The 21,568-nt window shown below is 43.1% G+C and overlaps 1 protein-coding gene across 1 annotated transcript in view; it reads left to right on the top strand.

Moving 5' to 3' along the window:
• LOC111139271 (multidrug and toxin extrusion protein 2-like) overlaps positions 1 to 18,472 on the top strand; it is a 68,822-nt gene extending 50,350 nt beyond the window's left edge. The window contains exons 10-16 of the mRNA XM_022491509.1: positions 450 to 558; positions 1,128 to 1,203; positions 8,922 to 8,991; positions 10,733 to 10,865; positions 16,359 to 16,453; positions 17,886 to 17,940; positions 18,234 to 18,472. Coding sequence (XP_022347217.1) covers positions 450 to 558; positions 1,128 to 1,203; positions 8,922 to 8,991; positions 10,733 to 10,865; positions 16,359 to 16,453; positions 17,886 to 17,940; positions 18,234 to 18,472 — 777 coding nt within the window. The remainder of the gene's footprint in view (positions 1 to 449; positions 559 to 1,127; positions 1,204 to 8,921; positions 8,992 to 10,732; positions 10,866 to 16,358; positions 16,454 to 17,885; positions 17,941 to 18,233) is intronic.
• The last annotated feature ends 3,096 nt before the right edge of the window (positions 18,473 to 21,568 follow it).

A 21,568-nucleotide genomic window follows, 5' to 3' on the forward strand; every position in this document is an offset into this window, starting at 1 on the left:
CTCACGGAGTCTGAGTCTGTCAGTGTTGATCAGTTCCTACAGTGTGCCAGGCCTTGTTCTAAGTGCTTTTTCACAGGGTTCATTCGATTTTTACAGATTATCTATTTGTACTACATTAAGTCTTCTCTTGTTGAATGTAGCTAAATTGAATTGAGTCTCGATGGTATGTGTTCAGCCCTCAAGTCCCGCTTCATTAAGGGATTCTACCCTGGTGGACTTGATCCAGGGGGCGGTTGGGGGAGCGACTAGATTGTTCCAGCAACAAAGAGGTTGGGTGTGAGGGAGACTGGGCAGTTTGGTTATGCTCCCACGGCTTGGATGTAAAAGAACCAGTTCTAGAACACAGATTATTCTCTTTCTTGGGTTCCCGTGCGGTTGGACTCCGGGGCCCTAATATTCTAAGTCTCAGGCCCCCTGACCTCTTGTGATTTGTGATTGTTTCTTCTCAGCTGCCCCTTGGCTTTGGTGTGGCGGCCAGTGTCTGCGTGGGCAATGCCCTGGGCGCGGGGAATGCTGAGCAGGCCCGGCACTCCAGCATCACCGTTGTCCTCTGCGCCGGTGAGTCCAAGCACCGCCTCCTTCCGGCGCCCTCCTGGGTGTTGTCGGTTAACACACACACATCAGAACTTCTCTTGGGGATTGATTTACCCGTATAAACTCAACTGAAGTATTCCTCAAGCTCTTTCAAGTTTACCCAGTTAAATGAAAGTTCTCCTTATGATTTCCTGTCCTTTGGTACCAACGACATAATGTTACGCTTGGTACCACTGAAGAATTTTCCAGTTGTTATCACCGGCAGGCTTGTTTTCTGACCAAAGTCTGGGTGACCGCTTCTCCGTGTTCCTGGATCCTGGCCTCTAGCAGCTTTAACGTTGTGGCATCTGACCAATTAGAGAAGATTCTGGTTGGCCTGGCCTCTTACTGACGTCTTTCCTGTGAATCTGCCTTCGAAAAAGCAGTCAGAGTCGTCTGACCACCTTGGCTCTTTTCACAGACAGGAAGAAGAATCACTTCAAACTATCACATTTCCTAAATCCTTGACACAACCATCTCCTGAGGGTCCAGCTCTAGGATTTATTACCCTCGGGGGAATTTTCACTTCTGGTTGCTTCTTCTGTATCTTCCAGGCATTTGCGCACTCGTGGTGGGCGTTTTACTCGCAACTTTGAAGGATGTGGTTGCCTACATATTTACCAGTGACAGGTGTGTACTTGTCTTCTCGAGAAATGTTTTCTGTTTTATGCTTGCTTGCTTTTTTTTTCCCAGGGTACTTTCCTGGTTCTAAGAGGTAGGTACTGTTTTCCCTCAACAGGAAAATCTGCAGTATAGCCTGGAATGAGAACCACAATTACTAAATTTGGATGAATCTGGGTGAAGGAAGCCCATGGTAACCACTCCCCATTCCTCCAAGACCCTGTTTCTTCAGTTATCGAGCCTGAGTGGGGTTTCTCTTGTGTTCAGTGCTGGTTTGGCTCAGAGACACCCAGAAAAAGCACGTGGGGTGTCTTCATCCCCGGAAGCGCACCCCCGCCCCAGGGCAGAGCACACAGATACCATGCACGCCTGAATCCAAAAGGCAGAATTTGCATAGATCACTAACTCAATCTTAGGTTGAATTTTACTGTATTTTCTGTAATGATATGTTTGCACAATTATTTTGATATAATGAAGGGTCGTTTGAATCAACTGGATCCTCTGTATGATAAGGCTTAAGTAATTTGCACTGGTTGCCTCAGGTTAGTCCTCTGAAGAAATTCAGTTTTACTGCTTCCAAGTGTGCTCTCTTATTTTCATTTTGTTGGTTTGTTTTGTTTAACTTTTAAAGATTTTATTTATTTATGTGAGAGAGAGCACAGGCAGAGAGAAGGGCAGGGACAGAGGGAGAAAATGAGCAGGGAGCCTGATGCGGGACTCGATCCCAGGACCCTGGGATCATGACCTGAGCAGAAAGCAGACATTTAACCAACTGAGCCACCCAGGTTCCCTGAAATATTCTTATAAAATTTTAGGACTGGGGCACCTGGGTGGCTAAGTGGGTTAAGCCTCTGCCTTTGGCTCGGGTCATGGTCTCAGGATCCTGGGATCGAGCCACGCATCGGGCTCTCTGCTCGGCAGGTAGCCTACTTCCCTGTCTCTTTCTGTCTGCCTCTCTGCCTGCTTGTGATCTCTCTCTCTTTCTGTCAAATAAATAAAATCTTAAAAATCTTAGGACTGAGGAGACGGTCAGGTGGAATAGTAGGGACTTGGGGTCACTCTCCTGCTTTAAATAACTAAAAAACTGGGCAAAGTCTATATATTTTCAAATGGTTCTCAGACGTTGGGCAACAGGCAGCACAGAATAGTAATTCCTGAGAGAAGAAACAAAGAGAACCCTGTGACGACTACAGCTTACCCCAAGGGAATTTCCAGGCCACAGCTCCGATGGGGAGGGGACCTGGCAAAGCCCCTCCATCTCCCGGGCTGAAGGAACGGAGTACGAGTTTGGAGAGGCCACGTGACTAGAGTTCACAGAGCAGAGCGCCAGAGGGGAGAGAGCTCCCAGAGAGAGCTGTGGAGAACTACAGCGGGTCTCCCTTGTGTCTTCAGCTAATCGCTGAGCTGCGCACGCACGTGAGGTTGTGACTGAGGCTAAGAGAAAATCTCCTGAACATCGAAGGCAAAACAACCCCTGCGACTCATGAAGGGCCGAGAAGAATTTGTGCTCCCACCAGCCAGAGCAAACAAACCTCATCACGCATGGGACAGCTGGTGGGGTTCTCATACGGATCTTGCCTTGACAGTGGAGGAGAATTAGCCCTAGGAGGGAGGCTGGCCTGGTGCACCCAACTAAACTTAAAGGCAAACCTTACGGGATCAAACTATCTCCAAGAAATTTAACCGCATCCCAGAACTTAACTGCATCACACCTCAGGAGTATCTAAACTAGTACAAGACTAGGTTGTACCCAAGAAACTCAAACTTACAAAGTGTCTGTATCCAGTCAAAAGTGATGAGGCATACAAAAAAGCAAGAAACTGAAATCTTTAATGAGAAGACACACCAATCAAGGAAACCAACCCAGGGATGAAATGGGTGATACAGTTAGTGCCCAGGGATACTAAAAGTTCTTATAACCCTGTTTTGTATTTTCAAGAAGTTGGAGGAAAACATGAACATGTTAACGTAAGTCACCAAGGATTTTTAAAACAAGTTGAATTTACAGAGCTGGGAAAAAAATGAGACGAAAATAGATTGGATGAGCAAAGCGGACACTAGAAGAGAAGTGAACTTGAAGATAGAAGGATAGCACATATCCTCTATGAAATGGGGAGAGAAGAAAGTCTAGAAAAACACGAATGGAGCATCAGTGAGTCATAAATGACCTAAATATAACTAGAGTTCTCAAAGCAGAGGAGAGACAACTGGGGACTGAAAAAAACACTGGAAGAAATAATGACAAAAAACTTTCCAAATTTAGTAAATTTTAGGATTAAAAGGCTATTTGATACAATCACCCACCTGACATTGGGATTCCAACAAAAGATCTTCACCAAGTGGTCCAGCTTACATTTTTATAATTTCAGCAACAAGGAACTTGCTGTCTCCTAAGGCAGCTTTGGTTCTCAGGACACCCTTCTTATTTTGAGCTGAAACTTAACCCTTCCCCACTGTTAACTGTCACCAGTTACTCCAGTTCTCTGCTTGTGAGAATCTAAGTCTATCTCCGAGTTAACGGCCCTACAGCTGTTTGAAGGAGGCTTTCATGATCTTCAGTCTTCTCCATGGTAGACATGTGTAATTCCTTCAGCCATTTCTTGTGGAATGTTATTTTGAGTCCCACCATCTTGAATTCACACACACCTGAAGACAGTGCTCTTGGTCACCACCAATTTAGAGCAGAACTTTTTCCATTCTATCTTATTCTACCTCATTCTACCTGAATGACTGCTAGAGAAGTGTTGAGTTTTTGGTGGCTACATTACACTGTGTTGAGCTGATTGCCAGTGTGCCCCTGATCAGCCCCAGCATTCCCACCCACCCTTCATGTGGTTGTCGTCTTGGGCCCAAGTGCAGCGTCCTACATTTGTCCCTATTGATAGTTATTTTTTGACTCATCATGGCATTTTTGGTTCCCAGTTCTGTCAGTGACAGTGTTTCCCGTCTTTTTCAGCTTCTGGCATCTGAACATGTGATATATACTTTTGTATTTCCATTTTCTCCTCTTTTACCTAAAACTCTGTCATCTTCATTATAGTCTTCCTCTTTAGCCCGAAGTCCTGCCAGCATTGTGGGTGAACTTAGCATCCACGTGGATGAGCCATCATTGTCCAACCCTCACTCTAATGCCCTAGTCCTCACCTCAGTAACCTTCTCTGCCCTACTCTAGTCATACTCTTCCATGGGCATACTTTGGACTTTGTCATTATGTAGAACTGTCCCATCTCCAGTCCTGCAATTGGTTACAACCCCAGTCCTTCCAACCTGCTTTTAAGAGGGTTCGTCAAATGTGTGGGCCCTCCAGTGTGTAGACACCTTTGACCTTGCATTTATTTTCAATCCATCACGACCTTCCTACCTTTACTTCTCTACTTAGATAACTTAGATGCCATTACTTTAGTAACTCTCTCGCTAGTAATCTAAATTCCTTTGACCCTTCTATACGGCAGAACCCCCACCCTGGAAGAATCCAGTTGTGAATTTTCTGTAGCAGTAACTGATCATTTTGGAAAAGTCACACAAGAGGGCGCATCAGTTCCACTAGAAACTTAAGACCACCAACCACAAGTAGACCCTCAGTACCGTCTATCCTGCATTTCTTTGATCATTTCGCTGTCCATCCCTACAGTCCATAGTAGACCTTGTCTACACTCCTCAAACAGTTGATCCCTCCTTACCACCCTTGACTGTCACTCTCAGCCAATGACCTTGCCTTTACTTTGAGTTTATCCTGTTTGGTTTTTTGTTGAGTTTCTTGATGTGTAGATTCATATCTTTCATCAAAGTTCTTAGCTATTCTGTTTTCAAAAAATTTTTTTTTTCTGCTCCTTTTTCTCTCCTCACCTTCTGGAACTACCATCACGTGTGTGTGTTGGTACACTTGGTGTTCCAATGGGTCTCTGCATCTCTGTTCATTTTTCTTCATTTATTTGTTTTTCTATGCTTCAGACAGAATAATCTCGATGATCCTATCTTCAGTTCACTGATTCTTCCTTCTGCCAGCTCAGATCTACTGTTGAGGCTCTCTACTGAATTTTTCATTTAAGTTTTTGTACTTTTCTTTTTTTTAAAGATTATTTATTTATGTATTTGAGAGAGAGCATAAGAGGAGAGAGGTCAGCAGGAGAAGCAGACTCCCCGCAGAGCAGGGATCCCAATGCGGGACTCAATCCCAGGACTCCAGGATCGTGACCCGAACCAAAGGCAGTCACCCAACCAACTGAGCCACCCAGGCACCCCATAAGTTTTTGTACTTTTCAACTCCATGGTTTTTAATGTTTCTCTTTAATGTCTATCTCTTCATTTATGGTATCTACTAGATGAGATATCATTCTCATGCTTTCCTTTAGTTCTTTAAATACAGTTGTTTAAAACTCCATGAAAATATTTAAAATTTGCTGATTTAAGGGGTTTTTTAAGTGAATTCAAAGCCTGGGCTTCCTTAGAGACAAGTTTTATTAATTGCTTTTTTCCCCCTCTGTATATTGGCCCTACTTTCTTATTTCTTTACATTACTCATGTTTTCATTGAAAACTTGACACTTTTTATATTATAATGTGGCAGTTCTGGAAACCAGACCTCCCCTTCCCCAAGGTTTTTCGTTTTTGCTATTTGCTGTTTTTTGCTTAGTGACTTATGAACTAGTTTGGTAAAGTCTGTATTTTTGGTCAAGCAAGTGTGGCCATTAAAGTCTGTTGCCGTATGATCAGCTACTTATTGGACAAAGATCTCCTTAGATACTTACAGCCCAGACATGGCCTACTCTTTGCTGAGGGGTCCTCTGTGCATGGATCAGGGCATATCTCCACTATCAACACTCAGACAGGCCAGTACAACTTGGCCTTAACCCCTCATTTCCTGCTTGTGCAGGGCCTCAAGCTCAGCCAGAGGCAAGAGCCTTGGCCTTATCTGGTCTTTCTTGAGCATGTGCACAATCATATGCATGCTTCTGACCTTCTAGATTCCCAGGAATATATCAGAGCTTTCAAAGCCACTGCTGCTATCTCATTGCCCAGACTTTCCTACCAAGCTTGTTGGTTAGTCTATTGTTTGTGCCAGCTCTTAACTGTTGCTTCAGGCAGCAGCAGCTAAAACATTTACCTGGAGAGACTTTTGACAAACATCTCTCAGAGATCAGCATTAGCACTGGGCGAGTTTGGGTCAACTGAAAGAAAGAGCCTTTCAAGTAGGATCTTCTAAAGAACAACTAGACAGGTTGGTCTATCTGTGAAACAGTTGTTCTTTGGGAATGAAGCTTTGAAAAAGTTCAACTCATTCTTCCTCCTCCAGTCTTGGAAATATGGGCTGTTATTTTTCAAGCTTATAGCTGAGCTGGCAGCAGGGGATGGTACTAAGGTCGGTTAAAACATCACAAAGCTCATCGTTCTTGCCTAGATTCATCAACTATTTTTGAAGAAGCACTTCCCAGGTCACTGAAAGCCTTTGGTTAATTTCCAGAGTTCTGAAAAAATTGATTCTGACAATATTTGTCATTTTTTGACAATTTATCTTTTACCTGTGAATGGGCCCCTCTTTTGTATGTTTGTTATACTTTTGTTGGAATTATATTTTGAATATTATAATGAGATAATTCTGGAAATCAGGTTCTCCTCTTTCCTTAGGCATTGCTGTTCTTGCTTGTTCTCATTGCTGTTCTGCAGTTGTCCATTTGTATAGTGATTTTCCAAACCACTTTTTACACAGACTGTTTTCCCTGTCACGTGTGGTGTCTCTTATCGCCTCGGTCATCTAATGGCCTGACCGATTTCCTTAAATGTCTTGATCTGATGAGAAAAGAAATATGTTTTAAAAAGTTCTGTCTCTCTAAATGATTTGACAGACACTGTGTGGGAAGCCACTTCAGCCCAGAGGCGCTGAGACAGTGACCAGCCTCTCTGCCAGTTCCATAGTGGACTGCAAAGGAGTGCAAAACACTCAACTCAGATTTTTGGAGGAAAAGATCCTTATTGTCCAACATGCCACCAATTGTCCCCATCAGGAATGCAGGGAGCCATCCCTACAGCTGCCTGTTACAGGACCGGGGGCTGGGAAATGGTAGCTACTCGCAAAACACCAAAATTCATGGATATTTACTAGGCTCTTTGTTCATCAGGCATTCTTGCTGCAAGTTTTCAGCTAGACTCCAGAGTTCTGAAAATGGTTGGTTTTGGTATTTCTTGCCAGTTCCAAGAATTGTTCTGGTAAAAGGAGTGATTCTTGGAGCTTCCTACTCCACCATCTACCATGATGTCATCTGGATATAGACTTTTTGTACTTATCTGACTCTTACTCTTTTGAAGGAGGATTTTTTTTTCTGGAAATCTCTCAGATAGTCTTTTTCTCCTTGGATGTGCTTAGGTATAGGTGAATCGTTTTTTTTTTTTTTTTTTATTCAGCATGGACTTTATAGACTTTCAATCTGAAGTACTGGATTTTTCTTTAGTTCTGGAAAATTTCTATAAATGGTAGAACTTATGGATTAATCTGAATTGCCTCTTTTCTCTTGTTTTCTATCTCTTTGTTTTGGCATGTTTCCTCAGCTTTATCTTTGAAATTGAAATTTAGGGTTTATCCATGTCTATTCCATTATCTGATCCTTAAATAGAATGTTTTCTTTTAGTGTTCATCTTTCTCATTGCATTTTTTCCCCATTTGCTCCTTTTTTCCATGTGTTCTGTGTTTGCTTAAAGAAATGTCAGTTCTTGGGGCACCTGGGTAGCTCAGTGGGTTAAGCCTCTGCCTTCAGCTCAGGTCATGATCTCAGGGTTCTGGGATCGAGCCTGCATCAGGCTCTCTGCTCAGTGGGGAACCTGATTCCCCCTTTCTCTCTGCCTGCCTCTCTGCCTACTTGTGATTTTTCTATCAAATAAATAAATAAAATTTAAAAAAAAAAGAAATGTCAGCTCTTCGTATCAGCTATTCTGAACCCTCATTTTGGTTTTTCCTTTTTTTTGTGTTGTGGATTTTCTTCAGTGTCTGGTGAACACTGGGTTAATGCCAGTGTTTGAATGAAAGACCACGTTGTCATTTTGATTAGTAAAGATCGTATACACAGGAGGTCACTTTGTAGTCCTATGGATCTATTCTGAAGAGGTCGCTCCTGGCGAGAGATCAGACTGCAGGCCCTAGTGATGGTATCTGTTGACCTCCAGTCTTCCCATTTAGGGTGAATGGTAGGGAAGCAGGAGAGCATGATAGCCTGTCTCATGTATCGCAACCACATTGGTCCCGTTGTGCACGATCTTAGTCACCTCCAACTCTGCTATGTCTCTCTCCAAAATCCCAGCACTGCCCCCCCATAGTCTCTCCCCAAGCCGATCTCCCACCATAATCAGACTTCAGAGGACCCATGAGGAGGCACATGTTTCCTATATGAACACTGACTTTCCCCTCTACAGTTTTGAGGAAGACTCCCGTTCACAGAGGAAGATTACTATACACAGGCTGAAACCTTTTTTTCCAACCTGCACGTTTTTACACTCATAAACAACTTTAACAATTATCCTCTGTAGCAGCAGCCTAGACCTTGTCCCTTTTACCCTAAATTCTAACTCATAAAACTTATGTTAGTGAAGCTTTATTGTGTACTCGTTTTGTCCAATAGAAAAGTGGTGTTTTCACTGAATTACCTGATTAATTTGTTAGGTTCATCAGCTCCATAGTTAATTAGTACTCTGCTTATGTGTGATCTTTGGGTCACTGACTACTTTCTTTTCTTCCAACAGAGAGATTATTTACCTTGTGAGCCAAGTGATGCCGATTTTCGCTCCCTTTCATCTATTTGATGCACTCGCAGTGAGTACTTGGAGTGATTTAACTCTAAAACACAAGGCAAAATGTGTTTTGTGTTTCTAACTTTTGAATTAAACATCTATGATGTCATCTTTGAGAAGAGAGACCTCTTGCTTCAGGCGTTCTTAGCCATTTGTGGGAAAGACAGGGTACCCTAGCGTAGCATCCCAAGGTAGAAGAAACCAGAGTTACCCAACCTCTTCTTTTTTTTTTTTTTTAAAGATTTTATTTATTTATTTGACAGACAGAGATCACAAGCAGGCAGAGAGAGAGGAGGAAGCAGGCTCCCTGCTAAGCAGAGAGCCCAATGCGGGGCTCGATCCCAGGACCCTGAGATCATGACCTGAGCCAAAGGCAGCGGCTTAACCCACTGAGCCACCCAGGTGCCCCCCCAACCTCTTCTTTATCTGGGGGGCTAAATGCACGTGTGACACCCGAGTCATCTGATTCTGCTGTATTGGCCAAGGTGATTCTGCTGTATTGGCCAAGGCAGGCCAGGCCACCTTTGGGTTCATTCTGACCACTAAAAAGTCCTTCCCTAGGCTGATTTGCTAGAGATATGTAGGTATTTGAAGACCCTGCTTCTGTACCCCAGAATGATGCCTTGAGGCTTACTCTCAATTTCAGCAATTAGCCCTTATGAGATGATTTCTAGGTATATTTGCCATCTTGCTTTTTCCCCCCAGGGGATTTCCTCTGTTTGTTCACATCCCTCTGAAGATATGGTACTCACGTTGAGCACTGGCTGTGTTAAGAATAATGTGGAAGAGAGCAGGATGATCATCACCACTCTGGTTCTGGGCATTTTTTTTTTTTTTTTTAAAGATTTTATCTACCTATTTGACAGAGAGATCACAAGCAGGCAGAGAGGCAGGCAGAGAGAGAGGAGGAAGCAGGCTCCCCTAGAGAGCAGAGAGCCCGACGCGGGGCTCGATCCCAGGACTCTGAGATCATGACCTGAGCCGAAGGCAGCGGCTTAACCCACTGAGCCACCCAGGCACCCCTGGGCATTTTTGAAGCGCATGGTCACAGTAATATTTTTCCGCCATGATATCAGACTGGTTTCTGCTGAGATATCCATCAATGAACCTCTACATTTTTTAACATATGCTTTTTTTTAAAAAAAAAAGGTTTATTCATGGGGTGCCTGGGTGTCTCAGCTGGTTAAACTTCTGCCTTTGGCTCAGGTCATGATCCCATGGTCCTGGGATGGAGCACCACTTCAGGCTCCCTGCTCAGTGGGGAGTCTGCTTCTCCCTCTCCCTCGGCCTGTCTCCCCTGCTTGTGCCCTCTCTCTCTCTCTCTCTGAAATAAATTAAGATCTTTTAAAAAAATTATTTGTTTATTTGGTGGGAAGGACATTGGGAGAGAGAAACTTAAGCGGACTCCATGCCAAGGGTGGAGCCTGATGCAGGGCTCGATCCCACAACCCTGCGATCATGACCTGATCCTAAATAAGAGTCCAGTGTTTAACCAAATGAGCCACCCAGGCACGCCACAGAATATTTTAAAATAGATATTTAAATAACGTTACCTGATGAGTTTCTAATGAAAGTTGCTGTAGTATATTGTTGTTAACGTAACCTCAAAAGCGTAACCTTTTTCTCTATCTCTTACATAATGTTCAGTTCTCCTTTTGAGATGGAGCTGTTTGACCATATCCAAACTATAAACATAGTATTCCAAACTTGATGTGATTACAGGTAAATGATTGCAGTGTTGGTTTTGGTATTCCTCTCTTTAGGGCACCTGCGGGGGAGTCCTTCGAGGTACAGGGAAACAAAAGATCGGTGCTATCTTGAATGCCGTTGGTTATTATGTTTTCGGTTTTCCCATTGGAGTATCTTTGATGTTTGCTGCTAAACTTGGGATAATAGGTATGTTTTTGATTCTTTAGTGATCAACCTCAAGTCTCATCTGTCTTATTAAGAAAAACTGCTTGAGATACAAAGCAGCATTATTTTCCTGTGTACAACACTGGAAATGCAATCTTGAACAAAGTAGACATGATCTGTGCCCTCAGGATGAGTTCAGGATTAATTAATTACCCAGTAATTCCATTTGGGTTCAGTACGGCAGGAGAGAAGACCTTGGCCCTGTGAGCACCTGTCATGGGTTGGAGGACAGAGTTACCAGAATGGGCTTGCCTAAGGTAGTCCTACATTAGCCTCAGACCTGAAACACGACGAATTACCTAGGTGAAGCGAACACCATTTATTGAAAAACATTCTTTCCCCACTGAATGATCTTGGCACACTTGTTGAAAATTAGTTGGCCATAGATGTATGAGCTTATTTCTGGACTCTCTCTTCTATTCCACTAGTGTCTATGTCTGGCTTGTACCAGCACCACTCTGTTTTCATTACTGTAGCTGCAGAGTAATTTTTGAGGTCAGGGAGTGTAAGCCTTCTAGCTTTATTCTTTTTAAATTTTGTTTTGGCTATTTGAGGATTCTTGGAATTCCATATGAACTTGAAGGTCAGGTTTTCCATTTTTACACCAAAAAAGTTAGAATTTTTTCCTAGATTGAATCTGTACATTGCTTAGGAGAAAATAATGGAATCTTAACAATAATAAGCCTTCCAATCCATGAACACAGAATGTCTTTCCATTTATTTAGGTCTTTAATTTCTTCCAGTCAATGTTTTGTAATTTTCCATGTTACCCATTCCCTTGGTTAGATTTATTCCTAGATATTTTATTCTTTTGGATACAATTGTGAATAGAATTATTTTCTTAATTTCCTTTTCAGATTGTTACGGCGTATTAAAACACAACTGATTTTTGTGTGTTGATCTAAGTTTATGGAATTTATTAGCTGTAGTATTTTTTAATGTGTGGATTTTTTTAAGGATTTTCTATATATAGGATCATGTCATATGTAATTAGAAATAATTTTTCTCTATTTCTAATTTTTTACATTTTATTTTATCAAGATAAGTGTCCTCTTTAATCCCCATCACCTAGTTCCCTCTTTTCCTCCAATATCCCCCATCTTAGTTCTTTATAGTTAAGGGTCTCTTTCTTAGTTTGTCTCTCTTTTTTTTCCTTTGCTCCTTTGTTTTGTTTCTTAAGTTCCACATTTGAGTGAAACCATATGGTATTTGTCTTTGACTGACTTATTTTGCTTTGCATTAATTTACTCTAGCTCTATCCATGCTGTTGCAAATGGCAAGATTTCATTCTTTTTAATGCCTGAATAATTTTCCGTTGCATATATGGACCATATTTTCCTTATCCATCCATCTATTGATGGACACTGGGTTGCTTCCTTATCTTGGTTATTATCAACAATGCTGTAATAAATATAGGGATGGATGTATATGTATTTATTTATCTATCTACCTATCTATATCTTTTTGAAATAGTATTTTCATTTTCTTTGGGTAAATATCCAGAAGCAGGATTGTTGGATCATGTGGTAGTTCTACTTTTATTTCTTTTTTTTAAAGATTTTTATTTATTTATTCAACAGAGAGAGAGAGAGAGATCATGAGTAGGCAGAGCAGCAGGCAGAGAGAGAGGTGAGGGGGAGCAGGCTCCCCGCTGAGCAGAGAGCCCGATGCGGGGCTTGATCCCAGGACGCTGAGATCACAACCTGGGCCCAAGGCAGAGGCTCAACCCACTGAGACACCCATGCGCCCCTCCTTTTATTTCTTTGAGGAACCTTCATACTATTTCCCTAAGTGACTACACACATCCACATTCCCACCCACAGTGTATGAGGTTCCCTTTTTTTTTTTTTAAGATTTTTATTTATTTATTTGAGAATGAGAGAGAGAGTGCGCACATGAGGGGAAGGGGCAGAGGGAGAGGGTGAAGCAGGCACCTCGCTGAGCAGGAAGCCTGATGTGGGGCTTGATTCTGGACCCTGGGATCACAACCTGAGCCAAAAGCAGGTGCTTAACTGACTGAGCCAGCCAGGTTCCTCAAGGTTCTCTTTTCTTCATATCCTTGAAAACACTTTTTATTTCTTGTCTTTCTTGTACTAGCCACTCTGACTGGTGTGAGGTGATATCTGATACCTTTGATTTGCATTTCCCTGTTGATTAGTGATATTTTCACGTGTCTTTTAGCCATCTGTAAGTCTTTGGAAAAAATGTTGATTCAGGTTCTCTGATCATTTCTTAATCAGATTGTTTTTTGGAGTTGAGTTATATGACTTCTTTTTATATATATTTTGGGTATTAACCCCTCATCAGATACATCATTTGCAAATATCTTCTCCCAATCTCCCAAAGGTAGATTGCCTTTTTGGCTTTTTGATGGTTTCCTTTGCTGTGTGAAAGCTTTTTATTTTGGTGTAGTCCCAATAGTTTTTTGTTTTTGTTTTCCTTGCCTGAGGAGATACATCCATAAATATGTCTAAGAGATTACTGCTTATGTTTTCTTTTGGGAGTTTTATGGTTTGGGGGTTTCACATTTAGGTCTGTACTCCATTTTAAGTTAATTTTTGTGTATGGTATAAAAAAGTGGTTTAGTTTCATTCTTTTTCATGTGGCTATACAGTTTCCCCAACACCATTTTTTTTTAAGATTTTATTTATTTATTTATTTGACAAACAGAGATCATAAGTAGGCAGAGAGGCAGGCAGAGAGAGAGAGAGAGAGGAGGAAGAAGCAGGTTCCCCGCTGAACAGAGAGCCTGATGTGGGACTCGATCCCAGGACCCTGGGATCATGACCCAAGCTGAAGGCAGAGGCTTAACCCACTGAGCCACCCAAGTGCCCTGAATTTGATTTTTTTAGTGAAAAAATAGTCTGATTAGAGGACTTACTAAATGCCGTAGAATGTAGTCAAATAGGTTTAGTTTTGCATCCAATCAGTACATTTTTCCATGTAAAAATTTTGAATCTACCCCAGTTCTCTGTGAAATTTTAATCTTGCAGCTGTCATAAGAGCCTCCCTGTGTCCACACAGACAGGTGCTTAGTTTCTTATCTTGACTTTTTAGGAAACATTACTTGGTGGCCTAAAGAATAACTATTTTCAATGTCATCTCTCTTTTCATGCCTGGGGGCCTTTGTGTGGCTGATTAATGTCAAGCTGGGCTTCATCATTCTCTGTTTGGGACACAGACCTGCCAAATGTTTATTACTGTCTCGTAGTGCTACCAAACACTGCCCTAAACTCCTGGGAAATACTGTTTACCTAAATTGGGAGAGCCCTGTCCTCCTCAATAAGCTGCTAGGGTTTAATAATTCTTCTTCACTTAAAAAAAAAAACAAAATGCTAAAACCTCTCTCTCAGTAGAATCTAACGCTTCTTTAGAATAAGCAGATTTCCCTCTCTTTGTTCACTAAGAGGCTTTTTACCGTTGTACTTAGTAGGTGCTCAGATTTGTTCAAAAGTCCTTTTAAATTATTAAAATTTTACTTTAATGGTATGGAAATTTGGGGAAATGCTTAAAACACACAGGAAATTAAATTGCCTTTAGTTACCCTGCTGAGCTAGAACAGCAGAGGCATTCAGTTTATTTTATGCCAGTGTTTTTTCTGTTATTCACAGATGTAGGGTTATATTGACTATATAATTTCCTCCCATTCCATGTTAAAGACATGGTTTTTAGTACCTCTACACTACTTCCTTGAATCATTTCTTCAATGCTTCCCTGACAGTGGACATTTAAATTGCTTCTTGTTATTTATGTATTTTTTAAGATTTTATTTATTTATTTGACAGAGAGGGACAGAGAGAACAGCAGAGGGAGCTACAGAGAGGGAGGGAGAAGCAGGCTCCCCTGCCCCGGGGGGCTCCCTGCTCAGTGGGGAGCCTGCTTCTCCCTCCTCTGCAGCCCCCTGCTTGTGCTCTCTCTCTCTGCCAAATAAATAAATAAAATATTAAGTAAGTAAGTAAGTAAATAAATAAATAAATTGCTTCTCTTTATAAATAAGATTGTGCTGAGCCTCCTAGGTGTGTGAATTACTAAGTTCTCTGACTCTTTCCTCAGGATGGATTCCTAGGAATAGAATCACCCCCTCAAAGGGATGTCAGTCCACTTGCTTCTGAACGGAAGAGAAGTTTTGTTTAATTCTGAGGAGTTTGGTTAAATTCCAGTTTTGTTTCATTATGAGGAATCCACAGCGGACTGGTGTCCGTGTGCCTTTGCCAGTGTGGGGCCCCAGACGTGGAATGAATGAATGAATGAATGAATGGACTAATTGACAATCTCTGCCAGATTCCGTCTCTCACCAAAGCAGCCAGCTTTGTAGCGGAACTGTTGACATACGAGTGGATATTTTACATCCACTTTGGTATATAATGGACATTTAACTAGCTTAAATAGTTTCATAGGTGAATAGGCATTGGTTTTACCTTTTTTCTTTTTTTTGAAAGGATCCATTTATATTCTCAGTAAACTTGTCCACACGACAGTTGGTTTCCCCTGGGCCTGGGCCTTCTCCTGCCTCTACCGGCAGGGCCTGTCCTGGAGCTGTCACAGCCACTCCCCCTCCCTCCACGGTGAGAGCTGCTGCCCTTCTCAGGGACTCTGGGCTGTGGGTCACTGTTGCGGCGCTCTGTTCAGTGGCTTCTGTAGCCCTTCTCACCCTTCTCACCCTTCCAGCCAGCACGTTTGCAGCCTTGCCTGTTGTCTGTCTTTCCCAGTAGCGTGTAAGCTCCCGGAGGGCCCTGATCTCGCCAGCCTGTCCCACTCCGTGTTGCTAGCCCTCAAAACCCGACCTGCCACAAAGAAGCCAGTACATATTTGTTAAATCAGTGTATAAGCAGCAAACAGTTCTGTGCTGTTTTGACTGTTTATTGCCAGAGTGACTGCCGCTAATCGATCAGTGTAAACTTGAGTCTAGTGCCGGTCTATACTTCTGTAAATTTTTAAGGTAGTTATTATTTTTTTTTAAAGATTTTGTTTATTTATTTATTTGACAGAGAGAGAGAGATCACAAGTAGGCAGAGAGGCAGGCAGAGGGAGAGGGAGAAGCAGGCTCCCTGCCGAGCAGAGGGCCCGATGCGGGCCTCCATCCCAGGACCCTGAGATCATGACCTGAGCCGAAGGGAGAGGCTTTAACCCACTGAGCCACCCAGGCGCCCCTTATTTTTTATTTTTTTTTAAGATTTTATTTATTTATTTGACAGAGAGAAATCACAAGTAGGCAGAGAAGCAGGCAGAGAGAAAGGGGGAAGCAGGCTCTCCGCTGAGCGGAGAGCCTGATGGGGGCTCGATGCCAGGACCCTGGGATCATGACCTGAGCTGAAGGCAGAGGCTTTAACCCACTGAGCCACCCAGGCGCCCCAGGAAGTTATTTTAGCTGAAGTTGTATTAACTCTATGGACATAGTAATCTTGGAAGAATGTGAACGATGACAGAACATAACGGAAGAACACCTAAGCCACGATTCTCATCCTGTATCCGTAGGTCTCTGGTCTGGATTGATCATCTGTGTTTTCTTTCAAGCCCTTTTCTATCTGGTGCTCATCTGCAGGACGAACTGGGAGAGAACTGCCGAGCAGGTAACAGCATCTTCTGGAAGGGTGGCTCTTTCTCGGTCCCGTGGCTCTGTGAGGAACCTGAAGGTCAAATGCTAAGGAGGCCATTGGCAGCATGTCTGCTTCATTTCATGGCAAGTGTCTAATGTGAGTTCGGGGCAGAAGGACAGCTCGTTTCAGCACATTTTCTTCTTTGTTCCATGAGTTCAGTATCTACTCACTAGGGTTCAACAACAAATGAGGAATTAGCTTAGAAAATATTTTGCTGTTTTAGTATAAAAATAGTAGTTTTTTATCCTGATTATACAGACTTCTCTGTGTTTAGGCCTCTTTTTTTTATTTTAATTTTTTTAATTTGACAGAGAGAGAGATCACAAGGAGACAGAGAGGCAGGCAGAGAGAGAGGAAGAAGCAGGCTCTCCACCAAGCAGAGAGCCCAATGCGGGGCTCAATCCCAGGACCCTGAGATCATGACCCGAGCCGAAGGCAGAGGCTTTAACCCACTGAGCCACCCATGCGCCCCTCGGCCTCTTTTTAGAAACACTTTTGGTTCATGTTTTCCTAAAAGGCAGCGTGCTGAGGATCTGTGATCAGTGAGGAATGCTTGGGGGAAGAGCCATAACCTCCGGGTAGAGGAACGGGATGGCGACTCTATGGGCCTCTCTGGGTGTGACTTGTGAGCTGTGTTTATTCTGTCAAGATGAGATGGATGACAAGTTGGGGTAGGGGATGTGTTACTGATAGGGAGACAGGGGCTGAATTTAGTGCACAAAGTGCCCCTGCTTCAATTTTGTGTCCTGTCCCCCGGGTTCACATGCCTTTGGTTTTCCTAGTTTGATGTATGGTGTCTTTCCTACCTTAGCGTGACATATGGAGGGAGGAAGTAGTACTGGACATTGAGCTGGGCCATAAACCGTCCTTTATATGATAACACCATTCGTCTTTAGACTTTATTTTGTATAGCAGTGCTTAGGAACACTGAAATGTGCAGTGCAAGAAAAACATGAAATTTGCAACTACGGGCACAAGTTGCCTTTTACATTATGATTGTGAGCTGAGCACTGGGGAGAATAGCGGTTGTCCAGGGTCACGTTCTATGGTCATTGGTGTTTTCAGGACCAGAAAGGACAGTGCTAGATGTTAGAGCTCTTTTTTTTTTTTTAAGATTATTTATTTATCTGAGAGACAGAGCAGGAGAGGAGCACAAGCAGGGGGAGGGGCAGAGGAAGAAGCAGACTCCCCACTGGGCAGGGAGGCCAATGGGGGACTTGATCCCAGGACCCCAGGATCATGCCCTGAGCCGTGGGCAGACGCTTAACCAACTGAGCCACCCGGGTGCCCCGATGTTAGAGCTCATTAGGAGCGGTTCTATCGGTAGCTCGGGTGAAATTTTAACAAGAGAATACTCGCCCAACTTGATGTACACTTCATTGGCTTCTTTGATGCTTGTTTTCAGGCACAGGTCCGAGCTGGGCTTAAAGGGATCAAAGAGACCACGCCATCACCAGCAGGTAACAGAGCACAGTCTAGTGGCCTTGATCTGCCTCATGAGGCTGAAACTTAGTGTAACCACAGTTAATAAGTTATGAGATCCTGCTCTCTTGTGTAATAATCTTGTCCCTGCCCTACTAATTGGGAGATCAACGCTGGGTTCTCCTGTGAAATGTTCTCAATGTAATTTCACATAATACCAGGCAATAATTGATGGTCATTGCTGACAACGTGCCCTTAGGAAACTTCCCATAATATCTCTTTACTGAACCTCGTACATAAGGGTATATACGCCACTGTCCTCTGCCATCAGATCTACCTGTCTTGGAGAAAGAAGTAACTGACGGAGTGGTTCTGCCTGATGGCCTCACACCCGAGAGCCAGACCTTCCAACTAATGGTCCTAGAGGAAAGCAGCCAGTACGCCGTGTCAACCATCGGGGATGTCCTGACAGGAAGCCAGTTGATTTTCTATCGTGGAATAGCTCTAGCTGTCGCCGTCGCTGTTCTTTTAGCGGGCATTTTAGTAAGGGTCTTCAATGACCGTGGCTAAAATAGAAGCATTAGCACCAGCCCACAGACTGGACATAATCGTTCCATGTTGTCTTAGTTGTCCCGAGAGTCTGCACTGTCCTCATGGAGATCCAAGACCGGAGGTGGAATTCTAAGTTTCTCCCAGACGTTAACTCTATCATGGATTATAAATCTGTAAATTTGATTGTCCCTGCTGGAAGTGTTCTGTGCTCTTATGTTGAATGTCTTCCCTCTTTCAGGAAAGTTCATTGCTGTGTAAAACTGATTGCTGAACCAACTTTGTTTGTATTTCTCTGTTAGTTTGTATTTCTCTGTTTGTATTTCTCTGTTTGTATTTCTCTGCCCACTTATGTATTAAGTGCCTGTTCAAGTTCTGTCTCAGGTATGACCATACAAGCTTTTATAAAATTAAACACCTTAAAACTGAAAATGCGTGCTAATGATATTTGAGGCTATAAAGGCTATCGAAATGCTAACTTTTAGTTTTGGGCCTTCAAACACATTTTTGTGGCAACTTTTGTATTAAAGAATCAATCTGTGTTGTCTTCTGCTGCTCAGCTCCCCAGATGCAGCCCTCTCCCAGCAGGGTTTTAAAGCCTTTATGGGGAGTTTGAGCAATCCAAATAGAAAATACTAAAAACAAACAAGCAAGCAAACAAAAAAACCTAATATTGGGGATCCCCTCCACAAAGCCCACTAAGTGACCAGTGTCCCCATTGGCTTTTCATCTCTTTCTCTGAAATGAGAACAAGCCTAGGATGACCAGACAATTGTGAAAAAACAGTAATACAAGAAGGCAACTGAAAAGAAACCAAGACTTCATAGGGTAAAGAAGACTTACATCCTCAAAGGGATAACCCCAAATACTGCAACCATGATCTAGAACAGGAAGCTCTAGAATGAAACATTCAGGAAAACTTTGGAGCTAAAATTCACATAACATAAAATTAACCAGTTAAAGTGTATAATTCAGTAGCATTTTGTACATTTAGTACATTTGTGATTTTCTGTTGTTTGTTTTTAAACTATTGGGTTTTTTTAAAGGTTTTATTTGGGGCACCTGGGTGGCTTAGTGGGTTAAGTATCTGCCTTTAGCTCAGGTCATGATCTCAGGGTCTTGGGATTGAGCCCCACATCAGGCTCCTCCTCAGTGAGGAGCCTGCTCCTCCCTCTCCCTCTGCCTGCTCCTTCCCCTGCTTGTGTGCTGTCTCTCTTTGTCAAATAAATAAGTAAAATCTTTTTTAAAAAAGGTTTTATTTAATTATTTATTAGAGAGAGAGAGCACAAGCAAGGGAGGGGCAGAAGGAGAGGGAAAAGCAGACTACCGAGCAGGGGGCCTGATGTGGGGCTCGATCCCAGGACCCTGAGATCATGACCTGAACCAAAGGTAGATGCTTACCTGACTGAGCCACCCAGGTGTCTAGAAAGTTTCTAATTTTGATGAAGCCCAGTTCATCTATTTTTTCTTTTTTTGCTTCTGCTTTTGTCATCATATCTTAAAAATCCATTGCCAGGTGATAAGAAAAAAAAAAACAAAACGTTAAGTACTCTGGGAATCTAAAAACATTATGGAAGAATTTAAAAACAAAATAGAAGACTTTGTTTCCAGCATGACATGTCAGGAGGTTGGAGGTCATCAAGAATTCTCAGTCAGGAGTTCTAGAACTTATTTCTTCTCTGTCACCTGTGACACCAAATATGTGTGGTTCTTCTAGGCAAACAACCAGTTTTCCAAATCTCCCAACACCAGCTGGAGGTCTGATGATTCCATTGAATTCTGACGCTACGTACCCAGAGTCCGTGTCACACCCCAGGTTGAGGCTTAGGGGCTCAGACCCACAAGACTGACCCCAACTCGAGAAGCCCAATTGCAAGTCCACGCCCACCCAACTTTTTCTGACTGACCAGCTGTCAGCTGAGGGTTTTTCAGGGCCCCATTCTTGGATTCGACAATTTGCTAGAACAGCTCACAGGACTCGGGAAGATGCTTGACATATGGCTACTGTTTTATTATGATGGTTACAACTCAGGAAGAGCTCAGTGGAAGGGATGCACAGGGGAAGGGACAAGGAGTGATGATGCTCAGAGGTCCCACGCCCCTTCTGGGCATGTCACCCTCCCGGCTCCCCCATGTGCTCACCAGTTCAGAAGCTCTACAAATCCTGTTGCTTAGAGGCTTTTTTGAAGGTTAGAGGGAGTGATTGATTTGAACCACTGGCCATTGGTGATTGGACTCCTCTCCAGTCACTCTCCCCTTGCTGGAGGTTGGGGGGGCGGGGCAGCAGGTCCCAACCCTCTAATCCCATGTTGGTCTTTCAGCGGACCTGACCCTTCCCCATCCTGAAGTTATCCAGGGGCGCACCAAGAATGACTTTCTTAGCATAAGCTTGGGCAAGGTTAAAAGGCCTCATCATGCATAACAAAAGATGCTCCTCTCACCTCAGGAATTCCCAAGGGCTTTAGAAGCTCTTGATCAGAAACCTTGGGCACTTGGATGTCACAATAACAAAAGGAGAACAGCTGACTGAACCATCAACTACTCTTGCTAGATCCCTCAGAGAACTGAGGTCACAATGATAACTTCTTCCCCAGAAACTGAAGAGTTGGACAGATACAGCTTACCAGAGCAGAGGCAGCTGGAGCCAGGAACAGGAAAACAGGAACTGAAACTGACTAGTTGCTGGAGGCTTAATGTAGACAAGCTGAAGAGTTAAAAATTTCATCTTTAAATGGGGGTTTCATCTTAGGTGAGCCCCATAAAATCCCATGAATTTCATCTTCAGGGCCCCGTCAGGTTCTCAGAGTGTAGATAAGAGAAAACTCCTCCCATGCTTCTGTAGGAGGTGAGAGAAATGGGACCATTGAAAAATATGCCCAGCGCATTCTGTGCTATTCAACCAAAGCCTACCTTCAAGGGAAACTTTTACCAGAGGCCAACTACCTTGGGTTTTATCAGAACCTAAGCTGGTGGGAGGGAAAGAAGTAAACTCCAACCCCTCCAGCCTTCCACAAGGAGAAATGAAATACCCATGTAGACCCCTCTATCCTTCCGTCATCCTAAGGGATAGAGGGAAGCAGAATCATTCAGGAAGAGTAGGAACAGTCCAGAGACACA

This window comes from Enhydra lutris, unplaced genomic scaffold (assembly GCF_002288905.1).
Source record: "Enhydra lutris kenyoni isolate GAN:26980312 unplaced genomic scaffold, ASM228890v2 scaffoldscaffold97, whole genome shotgun sequence".
Taxonomy (NCBI): Eukaryota; Metazoa; Chordata; class Mammalia; order Carnivora; family Mustelidae; genus Enhydra; species Enhydra lutris.